The sequence below is a fragment of the Nicotiana tabacum genome, chromosome 6 (assembly GCF_000715075.1).
Source record: "Nicotiana tabacum cultivar K326 chromosome 6, ASM71507v2, whole genome shotgun sequence".
NCBI classification, from domain to species: domain Eukaryota; kingdom Viridiplantae; phylum Streptophyta; class Magnoliopsida; order Solanales; family Solanaceae; genus Nicotiana; species Nicotiana tabacum.
Window position 1 is genome coordinate 171,536,932 of NC_134085.1, and position 14,658 is coordinate 171,551,589.

A 14,658-nucleotide genomic window follows, 5' to 3' on the forward strand; every position below is an offset into this window, starting at 1 on the left:
GTTTGATACGAAAATTAAGGAAAATGACTTCTCAAGAGTATTCATAAATAATTTAGCTATAATAAACATGAAGTCATAAATTTTTAAACCAACAACCTTCCGAATCCACAAATTTCATAAACTTTTGAACCGCTAAACTTTCGAAACCGCGAAATTTCGAACCTGTAAACTTTATAATTTCTAGACCCGTAAACTTTCAAACACATAAACCTTCGAACTCATAATTTTGGAACTTGTAAAATTTTGAACCTTTAAACCGATAAATAAAAAAAACTGAAATTTGAAAAGAAAAAGCTTTTTTTTGGAAAGATGGGGTGGGGTGGGTTGGTAATGGCGGGAAGGTTGAGAAGGAGTTTTGGAAAATGTTTTCCCTTCTCTTGATAAGGAAAATGAGTTGATAAGGAAAATATTTTTCAAAACATTTAAGCCAACAAAATATGAAAAAATTGGAAAATATTTTCCGAAAAATGTTTTCCTTCGTACCAAACACACCCTTAAGCTTTGAACTCCTCTTGATGTTTCCAATCAATTAGAACAACACACAATCATGTTTTCAAGCAAATCCAATAACACCCATTTCAAAATTAATCTCAAATCTTAGATCTGAGTGAGCTTTCAAACCCAAAATCTCAAATATGGTTCAACCTTAAAGCTTCAGCCTTCAATGTAGTTTTTTTTTTAATCAATCAAATTTTAGATTTGAGAAACTTGAGCTCCAATAATGGATGTTTTATGATTATATACACTTGAACGAAGAGAATACTAAACCTAGTAGCAAGGATGAGAAGAATTCGTAACTAAACAACTTCAAATCTGTTCAAAGATGAGCTTCGCTCTTGGAGTTGAAGTGCGCTTATATGATAAGGCAGAATACGCATAAAAGAGAGATATCAAGAAGCTTAGGTGTGTTATGGACTGTGGAGGAACTGAGTATCTAATAATGGGCTAAATGATGAAAAGATTCTTTCAGGTTATGTACAACCTGGACCAAACAGCATAAGGACTTCAAACCTGGGTCATTTTCAATTAGGTTGTTGGGCCAAGTGACATCGGACGTAATTCTTTCAAATAATTTACCAAACAAAAATTTTTTTGGAAAGGAAAAATAAGATGTGTTACCATACAAATAGCACTAGTCTAATTCCAGTAGCCTACCTACTCATTCTCTGCCTGTGCTTCTGTAGCTGTCATTCCCTCATCACTGGCAGTTTTATCAGGAGTTAATTCGGTTTTCTCCATTACTGTGTTTCTTTCATTCAGCTCTACCTTCAGCTTACTGATCTCTTCATCCTTCTCTTCAAGTTTCTCTTGCAAGATTAGTACCTAGGACAAATACGATTAAACCATTAAACTCCACATCCTTCAAAAGTCATCCTAATACTGACTCACTCTAGATAAAATGGAAACTGTGTAAAGCACCATTTCATTTGATCTTTCCACATCGTTTGTCAGTCCCTCTATCTGCTTGCACAGGCCTGCAAGTGCGAATGAAAATTGGAAGAAATTGAGTGAATCAATCTACTCATCATTGCATCCTGAATAACGATGGCAAATCAACTGAATCAATCTCCATTACTGTGTTTCTTTCATTCAGCTCTACCTTCAGCTTACTGATCTCTTCATCCTTCTCTTCAAGTTTCTCTTGCAAGATTAGTACCTAGGACAAATACAATTAAACCATTAAACTCCACATCCTTCAAAAGTCATCCTAATACTGACTCACTCTAGATAAAATGGAAACTGTGTAAAGCACCATTTCATTTGGTCTTTCCACATCGTTTGTCAGTCCCTCTATCTGCTTGCACAGGCCTGCAAGTGCGAATGAAAATTGGAAGAAATTGAGTGAATCAATCTACTCATCATTGCATCCTGAATAACGATGGCAAATCAACTGAAACTGGTTAGGTTAGGTCAGACAAAAAGGAATCCCGATGAGAGCAAGAAGGTAAAATGAAGTCAAGAAAACTCTACAACAAAATTAGCAAAGATATAGATACCTTAAGCAACAAGGGTGCTTGATGCCTAGTTATGCCATGTTTCTTTTTTCCCCACAAATTATATGAATGTGAAAGTCAAATACTACAATCCACCATCAACCTGCTTCAACTTCATTAAAACAAGTTCTCATAACAGAAGTAAACTACACTGTTGGCAAGATATTAGGGGGAGAAGAAGATGGAAACCAAGGCAGAGAAGGCATAAAGACCCATCCATAAAAAAGCCCAGTTTCTCCATAGTGCAAGGAGATACTACTTTAATCTACAAACAAATTGTGAGCACTGGCAAGAGCAGGTTAATGGCTGAACCAGTGTAGGAATTAATGGTTTCTCAGTTGGGATGGTGCAGGTCTCTCTGATTATGATATGACTCAATTCTATGTAAAAGCATGCCTTATGTCTGGCATGACTTTACTGTCGCATGAATAAGGGCATGCAGATATATGGCAACCACACAGATCAGGTGACAGCAGCTGGTTTCTTTCTGGGTACAGAGAAGATATGCATGTGAATCATGGTGGTATAGTTCCTTTTCCAATACTCACTGAAGCATTTAAATTCCACAAAGAACCATAATCTAAGAGTATGCCTCTACTCATGTAATGTCATGAACCAGAGGAGTATATGCAAATATTACCAAATGTTTCAACATTTAAAGCAAATATAAACATCCTATTTAATACAAATCTAAACATCCTCACAAATATTACTATCAATTACACTGATCATATCTGGAACCTGTTGTACCAAACCGATTAGTCAATCACAATAAAACAAGCAGCAAACGAAAAATTCCTATCCCAATCAAAAGGCAAACAGAGATGTATTTATGAAGCAACTTGAGAGAACATTAACCTTCAAATTGACCTTTGAGTTCAGCATTCTGAGACCTCTGCAAAGCCAGTTTCATTGTTAATTCATGCATCTGCAAGTGAAGAAATAGACCATCTGTAACATCTCACATGTATGATGTACAAACCTGGAAAAACCAAGCTAAGCAACTAGGTAACCTATGAATAGACTAGTCCCTTCCATCTCTAAATTCAGTTGTGAACTAAGTGAATTATATATTTTACACACTTCACTGATCATATAATCACCTAATACCTTTCCTTCATTAGCCTGGTTTCTGATCTCTTCATTTTCCTCTTGCAGTGTCCTACATTTAGCCATTAGCATCTTCCCCATTTTGCTTTGTGGGGTAAAATTGACTGCAGCAATGTTATCATGCAACTCCTTCACTTTCTTATCCTTCTCCTCAACCAAATTCTGGCATTGCAAAATAAGAAAAGATGTAAGCAAGAGTGCAATCAGGCAAGCAAGCCCATGAAGGAACAATGAGAAAGTCAACTAAACTACATGCCAAAAGCATCCAAAAATTTAAGCACCAACATGCTTTATTCATTGGCAAAAGGATGCATCATCAGAGCTCATAGAGCAATTCAAAAGGCAACCAGTAACTATGTCACCAACAGAACACTGCCCCCAGTAAATAACGAATACCAGCCAACCATCATAGAGACTTGGAAGCACAACGAAGTTAAAGTATGGAACCACTAAATAAGTGTATCAAATTCCTCTATATACATTTCAACTTGAAATTAAAATTAAAGTCCAGAACTTACCTTCAGTCTAGTGAACTCTTCATGAATTGCTGGATCCAGCAATAGCTTCCGTGCCTGTTAATATACCCCCCAAAAGAATAAGGAAACTGAGCAAAAAGTGAACCACCAATAAAGAGATTAAAAGCAAATGTTAACCCCATTTTTTTTTTTTTTGAAACGTTATGGTATAAGATGAGAGAGAGAGAGAGAGAGAGAGAGAGAGAGAGCGCACTCAGTGCAGATGCATATCATAGCAGAAAAGAACACAAAGCTGCAAAGGTGTATTCAGCAAATCATAGTGCTGTTCTGAGAAGAAAAAAAAAAGATAAAAAAGAACATAAAGAATTAAAAAAACAGAAAGGGTTTTATTCCATAAATCTGGCGCATTGCAACGTCTAGATTTCTGGAAAGTACTGGAATTAATTATATATTCCTTGAAACTTTCTTCTTAGTACCATCTGTTCTCACCTAACAGGAACATCTATTAGGCATCATTGAGCATATTTGAATCCAAATCTTAGAGAAACTAGTTAAAGGGGCATCTGGTGTGTGTGCATAATTTTGGTTTAGGAAAGAATAAAAGGGCAGCCCGGTGCACTAAGCTCCCGCTATGCGCGGGGTCTGGGGAAGTGCCGGACCACAAGGGTCTATTGTAAGCAGTCTTACCCTGCATTTCTGCAATATGATGTTTCCACGGCTTGAACCCGTGACCTCCTGGTCACATGGCAACAACTTTACCACTTACGTCAAGACTCTCATTCAAGGTCTAGGAAAGAATATAAACTTTAAAATATAGGTTGAACTGATGTGACTGAGCATAACTGTCAAAGCAGAGTTAAACAACAAGGAAATCACCACCCATTAAATACAATAACAATCTTAACATCTCTGAGTTTTTTATAAGTGTGATTATGAGGGCGTCAACAACAACAACAACACAGTGTAATCCCACAAGTGCGGTCTGGGGAGGGTAGGATGTACACAGCCTTACCCCTATCCTGGAAGGGCAGAAAGACTGTTTCCAATAGACAAAATAGTGCCAGCTTCACAAATTGTGATACAGTAAGAATATATCTGTCCCTTAATTAGGAGTATAGATAGTAGAACAAGTGCCCACTGAGGACTAAATCTTTTCGAAAAGATTAAAGACCCAAACTTAGCTAGTAGGATCTACATTAGAATTAGACAGAATGATTCAAGCAGATAAGAGGTCCAGGCCACCATTTTGCAGTTCCTAAGCAGTTCTATCTTATAGGGCGGTTTCATATTAGCTATATGCTGCTCTTACCCTTCAGTTCTCTTTCCTCGCATCAAATGTATCAACAAATAGAAACACAAATTAAACCATTTCCATTCACGATTCCCCTTGGTAACTTACAATTTACAACCCTAATTACTACTCCCTTGGTTTCAATTTAGATGAGGTAGTTTGACTTGACATGAAGTTATGTGGAGGTAGGGGATTCTAGAGCCTTGAGACCACAGCACTAGTGTTAACAGAGGGATTGTATTCTCAGGCCAATATGTGGATAAGGTTGATAACTGGATTGGAGTTGGAATTAAGATTTCAGAACTAGAAGAACCTTCTTTAAGTAAATCAAGCAGTTAATACTCTCTCGAATGTATCCAAAATTACACATGAAGGTGCACCAGCTAACAAAGTGTATTATTTAAGCAAACGGCATAAAATTAGCAAAGCAACAACCAACTGAACCAGAAAGAAAAAGGAAGTTTAAAAATTGAGATCAAGGTGGCTGCGATAATCTGTTGTCCTTGTTTTGGCGGACAAAACTAAGCCAAGATGCAATTCGGAAAAAAATGAGGTGGGATGAAACTAATTTAACCTGTGGTAGGAAAAATACCCCCGACCTTCATATGCAAAGAAACTCTGCATCACAAATAACCCCAAGAGAGGAATGGGACTTCTATTTTTGTTAGAGGGTAGCTAGGTGGGAGTAGAGCAAAACTAACTTCCCTCGGTTGACAGTTCCAAACACACATCAAACTATGTTGAACATTCGTTTAGATTTCAGCAACATTCAGGTTAAATTCTTTACTTCCCCATAACTCATCAAGCAGCATCCAATGACATCATAATCAAAAGTCTAACCGAACTCCTAAAATGCTACATCTGTACCACTTTTAATACAGTTTAGGTGTTCAATAGGTACTAGCTCGTGTATAGGTGTTTAAATGAAAGTCAGGGGGCCCATATGTATTTGGCCGATTGTATTCTTTTGGCTGTCTTGAGTGATAAGACTTTTACTTTTCTGTTTGGCAAAAAGTATCATCACTAAAACAGGCAGCAGAGAAGTATTTAGGGATGGGAAGAACCAGCTCCAGAGGATCAATGACCTTTTTCTCCATATTTTACATGTGCTACAACTATAATTCAATACTTCTCATTCAGATAGTTCATACTAAAAACTCTATTGTTCCAAAGAGAGTGAAAATCATATGAAACGAATCATACTTGACAGCTCAGATACCAAATGAAATTCTTATGTACCTGTTTGACCCTCTGTTGCATCTCAAGGTACTTTTCCTTAGAGAAAAGGAGTAAACTCGTTGAACTTGGAATGTCCTTTTCCTATGATGGAAAACCTTAAAAAATAGAGGGATAATTGTCAGGTATAATGATGGAAGCACATCCTAGAAGATAAAAACAAATAGGACCACTTGCTTTGTACATCTTATCGACTTACTGTATGTCTGAAGTCTCGGATATTTCTTCACTCAGGACTCATTCGGTTTTATGATGATCATGATGGACATGGTATGACTGCAGATTTCTGAGGACATGGCCCTTGATAGGAAGGTTTGGAGGTCAAGCATTAGGGTTGCAGGTTAGGGGGTAGTAGAGCTTTGCGTACTTCATACCGGGGGTGAGGCAGGGTTGGATTAGGGTTGATCTTAGATAGCTTGCAGTTTATGTTGAATCCACACTATCCCTGCTGTTTATCTTAGCCCCGGGCCTTAGTAACCGGTTACTGTTATTGTATGTCATTTATCTTTTAGTTGTTATGCTTCTGTTACTATTATGGTTTCTACTGGAGTCACTAATGAATTGTCTTTATCTTTTTCTTTTTTCTGAGCCGAGGGTCTATCGGAAACAGCCTCTCTGCCCTATCAGGGTAGGGGTAAGGTCTGCGTACACATTACCCTCCCCAGACCCTACTTTGTGGAATTTTACTGGGTAATTGCTGTTGTTGTTGTATAGAATAATCATGATATAAGATTTAGTATTTGCTTTAATCCATGCATTGTTATTCCATGTTATTAGCTATAAAATAATACACCAATCAGTGTTACCTCAACTGAATATTCAAAGGAACACTTCACCTGTTCTTTCCATCTCACACTGGATAAGAATGTCGGCCGACAATACACAAATCAGAGTGCAAAATCAATAAATGAGATGTAAGTTGAAATCTGAAAAGAGTTATCAATCAAACTGACTAGAAGCCCAACTATTTATTTTTTTATTTTTTTGCACAAAACTGGAAAGAATTCAATTAGGTGGAATATGGAATACAATTGAGGGTCAATCTCAACGGTGACGTGACTATTTGTTGACAATGCTGAGGCACAAGTAGGATCACGATATTAAAGCAATCTTGATCATTCATCAGCACTTAATACTACCAATGCTTGAAGCTAAATCTTCTTTGCCACAACGTCCTAGACATTCAATTACATTCTTAGTACAAGGACCTTTAAGCTGAATTCCTTTCCCTACCATTAGACTAGCAAGCTTTGCAGCTTCAACAAGATGATTTTCCTCACATAGTCCAGCCATAAGTATACAATAAATATCAGAATCTATAGAAGATACGCCTGCAGACTGCTCAATCGCGTCAATCAAGTGATATCCATCAAGTATCCTTCTCTGCTGACAAAGCCATCTCATTATTGTGCTTGAGGTCAAACCATCAGGCTTTAGGCCACCAGCCAACATTCTCCTAAAACACATTTCTGCCTCCTTGAGTTTTCCAATCCGAAACAGTGATAAAACTAGAAAACTGTAACAAGAATCATATGGAATACCACATTCAGCTACTCTGTTGATGACTTGATGAGCTTCCTCCATATGCCCATCTTTGCAAAGACCCTGAATCAAAGTACAGATAAGTACTCTATTTGGTTTACAACCAAAATCCCTCATTTGGTCCAAAATACTTAATGCCTCTATCGACTGACCTTTCTCAACAAAATTCTGAACCACAGTAGTATAAGTAACGACGTTTGGCTTACACTGCCCACCATCTTTTTCCATTTCTCTCAATAACTCAAGCGCCCTTTCCAAACTCCCGAACCTACAAATCCCATCAAGAAGAGCTGAATAGGTCACCGTATTTGGCACACATCCATGTCCCCTCATAGCTTTGGTTAATCCACAAGCTTCTTCCAACCGACCCACCTCAGACAACCCCTTAATCATCACAACATATGTGATCATATCAGGATGAAGATCACTCGAATCCATCTCTCTCATAAAAAACAGAGCCTCATTAATATCACCCTTCTCGCACAATAATCGAATAACTACATTATACACTGTCGTGTCTGGCCGACAGTTGGACTCTTTCATTTTCCTCAATACCCACAAGCCCAAGGTAGCATCTTTTCCCACTCTACACAAATTCAATATAACCTTAAACATCTTAGCACTTGGAACATATTTATTCTGCAGCCTATAAGCCTCAATGAAATCTTCAATAATTTGTGGTTCGCGATCAAATCCAAGCAATTTATAAGCTCTACTGAACATGTAACTGCTGTGTCTATAGCTGGGATGAAGTCCAGACCAAATGAAGAATCTGAGACCCATATGAGGATCATCAATGGCGCATTTCTCTAATACTTCATTAACACATTTAGCATCTAGTTTAGTCTTAACCGTGTTCAGAGACTTCTCCAGACCAGACCCCTTTTTACTTTCCAGCAAATGACTCAAGAATTCTCCAGCTGATGATGAACAAGTGGTAAAAAAATGGACCTTCTCGAGTACAAATTTTGGCTTATCGGCTGGCTTAGTGGTCAAGAAAAGGCGAGAAATTGATGGAGGAAGCATAATTTTCTCATAAGGAATTGGATTTTGGATATGCTTGGCGGAATTGTAAGAAAGTGAAATCAGCTGCTTGTATGATTAGAAATATGCGGTAAATTTGTAGACCTCGATTTCAAGAACTGAAAATTTACAAAACACAATAAAAAAAATCTCATCATTGTGGCCTTTTGTATTTTTATTTCATACTCAAGAGGTAGTAGACTAGTACTGTATCTAATAATTTGTAGCCATTATAGGAAGCAAATAAGAATGCAAGAAAGTAATCAACTTCAATAAAAAATTAAAAGGAACTATGAAAAAGTCAAATCCTTCTGAGCATCACCAAATTCAAAAACATAGAAATTACTGAAGAAGAAGAAGAAGAAATTAGAGTTTTGAAGAGTACTGACAGAAAAGTATAAACAAAGATGGGAACCTATAACTTGATTTTCGCCGGGGAAGTTCGCCGGGGAAGTTCGCCGGAAGAGATGGAGAACAGAGAGGCCGCACTGGGGAACAGAGGAGGAAGGCGCAGTCAGCTTAATGGACTGGCCAAGGAAGATAAATATGGGCCTGAGGTTCTAAAATAGAGGGGAGAAATTTAAAAATAGCCACATTTACAACGGGTCATTCAAAAATAGCCACAGTTTCAAAAGTAATCGAAATTTAGTCATTTTTCATGTAAAGATAAATTTGAGCGAAAATACTGTTCAAAATCCGGAAAATACGCCCGTATATTATACTGGAGTTTCAGCATAAGTATGCTTGAACTCCAGCATATTATACGGAAGTTCCAAGATAACTATGCTGAAACTCCAGCATAATATGTTGGAGTTCCAGCTTAAGTACACTAGAACTCCAGCATAATATACAGGAGTTCCAGCAAGTATAAATGTCCAGTATAATATACTGGAGTTTGGAGCACCGGTGCTCCAGTCTCCCGTATATTATACAGGAGTCAGCAAAGTATATCAGTCCTGCATAATATGCTGGAGTTCGTACACAGATGCACCGAACTCCCGTATATTATACGGGACCGGTCTTTGTTGCAGCAAAATAGTGGCTATTTTTCATTAAATTCGTAAACGGTAGCTATTTTTGATTGACCAGCCCGAAAACTGGCTATGCCGTACTATTTTGACAAAATAAAGGGCCCAATTAATCAGACTCAAATTTGTTTCTGTTGGGACTTTTGCATCTATACCCGAAATTGTACATATACCCACTTTGCAAAAAAAATTACAAGCCTACTCACTTTACAATTAACTTCAGATTTATCGGATCTGAAATTAAAAACAAAATTAGTCTGAAGTGAAAAAATTGCACTTCAGATGCACTTAGACCTTGCCAAAAGGTCTAAAGTGCAACAAATATTTTCCTACACTTAAGGCCAATAAGTCTGAAGTGAAAAATTGCAGATCAGGTGCACTTAAGACCAAACAGGTCTGAAGTGTAACCAATGATTTCATACACTTAAGGTCAATAAGTCTGAAGTGAAATGATACACTTAAGGCTAAAGGGTCTGAAGTGCAACAAATGTTTTCTTACATTTAAGGGCAATAAATCTGAAGTGAAAAATTGCACTTCAGATACACTTAAGACCAAAAGGTCTGAAGTGCAACCAACATTTTCATGCACTTAAGGCTCAATAGGCCTGAAGTGCAAATTGCCTAGAAACATAAATTTGTTCTTCGGATTTTAACAATCCAATATACAATTTAATATCTAAATCCACTTCAAATGTGCTCAAATTTAAAACATAACCTCCAAATGTCATCAAGAATAAACCTCAACCATCAATTTGTCAACACAACAATAAATCTAACAAACTCATTTTACAATTAAGAAAAAAAACCTAAGCAATAGTAAAAATAAAATAAAATGTCACAACAGCTCACCACTGTAAAATATTACCTTAAAATATGTTCACAAACACCATATAAAATCGTTGTTACCCGAAGAAGAAGGAGGAGGAGGAGGAGGAGGAGGAGGAGGAGGAAGAGAAAAAGACCTGAAGTTATTTAAAAAATGGGTACAAGTTAAAAATATTTTAAAAAGCGAGTACATATTAAAACTAAATAGGTTGTCGGTGCAATTTTTGCGTTTCTGTTGTCCTTGACGTGCTAGAGGAAATTTGAGCCTATGACTGCTGCCTAATCTTTTTTTTTACGAGAAATCCATATCTTTTGCAAAAATAACAGCCGACAAGGTATGTTTATATATATACTAGATGCACGGGCCCAATAAATTGTGTTGCACTACCTTTGATCCAAAATATCTTTGAGAGATAGGATTTTTACACAAATAGACGGTCGATTCACTAATTACTTCTTTTGCTTGATTTATATATATTATACATTAATTATACATTACTATATGTATTATACATGAATTATGCATACATTATTAATTCCTGAATTTTTTTTGCTTAAGCGAATTGGTTAGCGAATATTTAGATTAATTCTTCTCCTTAAACTTTTGCACTCGTGTAGAAATTCAATTAATAAAAAGATTATTTGACCGAATTATTATTGATCTCTCTTAGTAAATACAACTAAGCATGGACAAATGATTGTTATATCATTTATTAGACAGCATATGTAACTTTGAAATATTAAAAAAAACTTAATATCTTCTTAATTTACACCTTTTAAATATTTTTGAATTGTTAATACTTTTACGTAATTTTTAAATATATAATTTTTATTTTAAAAAACTTAAATATTTTATTCTGAATTTATGGTTAAAATTAAGAAGTTTGACTCTTAAAATTTAAAAAGTATATCGTTTTTGGGACATATGGAGTACAAACGTTTTTATTCCTTACCATTATATTTTTAAGTTGGAATAGATAAAGAATATGAAAATTAAAGATAAAGTTGTTTTGAATTATTCAGTTTGCCTCCGTTTGACTATTAAAGTTGGTATGGATTATTATGGTGAAGGTTGATGTTTTTTCCTATTAATACTAAAATGTTATAAATATATTATATTATGGATGTTCATTTAGTACTCTGTTGTAAATAATCTTCCTGAAGAAGCTTATTCATATGGGACTCCACCGTAAATATGTTTATCTATTTAGTACTCTATTGGAAATAAGCTTCCTGAAGAAGCTTATCACTTCGGTACCCGGTTATGGATAAACATTACCCTAGGTAGAAGATTATCCATACCGGGTATAATAAGCTTATCCATTCAGTACTCCGTTATGGATAAACATTGCTCTCAGTAGAAGATTATCCATATCTGGTATAGTAGCAGCTTACACAGCAGCTTGTATAGCAGCTTACACAGCAGCTTCCTTTCTTCTATAAATAGAAGAGATTTCAGTTCATTATGTACATCAGTTTGAATTTGAATAATACATCAGTTTCTCTCTATACTTGTCTTTACTTTACAGTCTTTATTTTATAACACGTTATCAGCACGAGACTCTGACATCTCGAGCAAATACTTTGAAAGTATTAGAGGTAAGAACTTTCTTTTCCTAAATAATGTCAAATCTTTCTAAACTTGAATTTGTAGCCCTGGATATATCGGGCAAAAGCTACATGTCTTGGGTGCTTGATGCTGAAATTCATCTTGATGCGATGGGTCTGGCAGACACCATCAAGGATAAAAATCAGGCATCAAACCAAGACCGTGCCAAAGCAATGATATTCCTACGCCATCACCTGGCCTGAAAATGGAATATCTCACTATTAAAGATCCAGTCATACTGTGGAATAATTTGAAAGATAGATATGAACCACCTGAAGATGGTCGTTCTTCCACAGGCACGTTATGATTGGACTCATTTAAGGCTACAAGATTTTAAATCTATCAGTGAGTATAATTCTGCTATGTTCAGAATTATTTCCCAATTGAAATTATGTGGTGATAATATTACTGATCATGATATGTTGGAGAAAACTTTCACCACTTTTCATGCCTCGAATATGCTCCTACAGCAGCAATATCGAGAGATGGGATTTAAAAAGTATTCTGAACTTATCTCACATCTTCTTATAGCAGAGCAACATAATGGGCTATTAATGAAAAATCATGAAAGCCGACCTATTGGTTCTTGTCCATTCCCTGAAGTGAATGAGACGAACTTCCACCAAGCTAAACGTGGAAGAGGTCGTGGCCCCAGTCGTGGTCATGGCCGTGGTCGGGGAAGAAACCCCAATAATGGTAATAATAATGCACAATCAAAAACGGAATTTATTATTAAGAAATTCAGAGTCGCCACTTGGGAGATATATAGTGTCCCAAGTCACCGGTTTAATCCCGAACCGAAGAAAAGAATGACTCTGTTTAACAGTCCGCGAACCAGAAATCCGGATAAGGAATTATGTTAACCCGGGAGAAGGTGTTAGGCATTCCCGAGTTCCGTGGTTCTATCACGGTCGCTCAACTGTTATGGTCGGCTTAATTATCTGATTTTAATACATTTTTGAACATATGTGCAAATTTTAAATTTTTAAACCGCTTTTGTAAAAAGCGTTAAAGAAAATTGAACGTCGCTTAAAACATGTTTTTGGATCACGTCACATGAAATACACCCGCAATCCTGAACACATTTAACTCGACATTTTGGGATTTGGATTTGGGTCGCATGAAATGCACACCCGAGTTTAAGAAAGTAAATTATTAAAAGCGCGCCTAAAAGTGACTAGCGTATTATTATTTTGGGGAAGTCCGTGAAATTTGCTAGACGGCACATCCCAAATTTTAAGTATTTTTAATATATATGCATTTATGAGGGCCCCACGGCTTGTGCGTTTTATTTGGCGAGGCTTGTTTCGTTTATTTTAAAAGGATAATCCTAAAATGACTACATTTTTTCTATTTTTGTTCGTCTCTAAAAATGAAAGAAGAAAAAGTCCTAATTAACTTACATGCTTGGCAAGTTCGGGCCTCTTATTAATTATTAGATTACAAAAGATGCTAACGGAAAATTTCACTCGAACTCATAAAAATGAAAAATTGTTTCATGCCTTATTCTATAAGCGAATATCGCTAAAATTGAAATTATATATAAAAAACATACGAGATTGCAAGTTTGGTTCTAGTGACTCGTAACGCCAACTACTGAAGTTACCAATGTCTGCTCTAAAATAATGAACTCAAAGGCATATTAATTTTGACAATTGAAACCTACTCTACTGATATTTAACTATTGCATTTACTAAGGAAGCATGGACTTGCTGATTTCAAATTAACAACATGCTTAAACTGTTCCTAATTTTTAACTTCAAACAGAAAAATGCTATCATACAAACAAAACTAACTACAACTATAAATATCACCTAATAGTTCATTATAACTATAACTTCAATTAATCCAAATCAACTGGAAACAGTCCAACTATACAAAGCAGCAGAAATCTACATTACAGCAGTATACAAAATGTTCTAACTACAAACAGTAAAAAAAAGAAAAAAAAGCTGAATCAAACTTCAGACTTCCATTTTTATATATATTCATGCTTCCACATATTTCAGCTTACAATAGCCAGTGTTAGAGTCGTGTACCTGGTATTGGAAACAAAAGAAGAGAAAGATGAGAAACAGAAGATGCAGTAGCAACACAGCAACAACCACAAACAGCAATAGCCCAATAACAGATTAAAACCAGCAAAATCCCAGCAATAACCAATGGAACAGTAACGAGAAACCCACAACAAACTCAGAAAAACCAGTTGACAACCCCAACAATACCAAACTGAACTAGAGAACTCCCAGAAACAAACAGAGGGCAGAAATCAACTCAGAAATGCAATGAAACAGTACTTTCTGATTCTCTATTCTTTAACTCTCAAAGAAGAACACTTTCAAGAAACTCTACTCTTTTAACTGATTTTCAGCAATCAAAGAAGACTAGACTTCCTTACTCTCAATATTGAATTCTTAGTATTGAAATCCAGCTTGTTTTCACTCTCTAACTAACTGAACTTTTGTGTTAAAATCCAGCCACTTTCACTCTCAAACTAAACTGACCTCTCCAACATTAAAAGCTA

General features: G+C 36.1%; 2 protein-coding genes across 7 annotated transcripts in view; both read right to left on the reverse strand.

Moving 5' to 3' along the window:
- Window positions 1–1,000: 1,000 nt before the first annotated feature.
- Window positions 1,001–14,658, reverse strand: part of LOC142161671 (FKBP12-interacting protein of 37 kDa-like) — a 46,458-nt gene continuing 32,800 nt past the window's right edge. For 2 of the 6 annotated variants that reach the window (XR_012710951.1, XR_012710952.1), the window contains exons 4-8: window positions 3,105–3,176; window positions 2,853–2,922; window positions 1,754–1,809; window positions 1,420–1,657; window positions 1,001–1,323 (exon numbers count right to left, since the gene is read on the reverse strand). Coding sequence is in view for 2 of the 6 variants with exons in the window: in XM_075255913.1 (XP_075112014.1) it covers window positions 1,458–1,475; window positions 1,577–1,657; window positions 1,754–1,809; window positions 2,853–2,922; window positions 3,105–3,266; window positions 3,623–3,676; window positions 6,111–6,131 (462 nt within the window). In the remaining 4 variants the exon portion in view is untranslated. Of the gene's footprint in view, window positions 1,324–1,419; window positions 1,658–1,753; window positions 1,810–2,852; window positions 2,923–3,104; window positions 3,267–3,622; window positions 3,677–6,110; window positions 6,206–6,306; window positions 6,929–9,087; window positions 9,196–14,658 lie in introns of those variants that run through there. The other 4 variants (XM_075255914.1, XM_075255913.1, XR_012710950.1 and 1 more) reach the window with 4 other exon arrangements.
- LOC107815215 (pentatricopeptide repeat-containing protein At5g47360-like) lies at window positions 7,063–9,200 on the reverse strand. Its single transcript, XM_075255912.1, has 2 exons — window positions 9,062–9,200; window positions 7,063–8,791 (listed from the first exon to the last, which is right to left on the reverse strand). The coding sequence occupies exon 2, from the start codon at window positions 8,673–8,675 to the stop codon at window positions 7,230–7,232; it is 1,446 nt and encodes a 481-aa protein (XP_075112013.1). The 5' UTR covers window positions 8,676–8,791; window positions 9,062–9,200; the 3' UTR covers window positions 7,063–7,229.

Bases quoted from the DNA above. Each gene is read 5' to 3' on its own strand.
- LOC107815215 (XM_075255912.1), bottom strand. From the start codon at position 8,675: ATGCTTCCTCCATCAATTTCTCGCCTTTTCTTGACCACTAAGCCAGCC.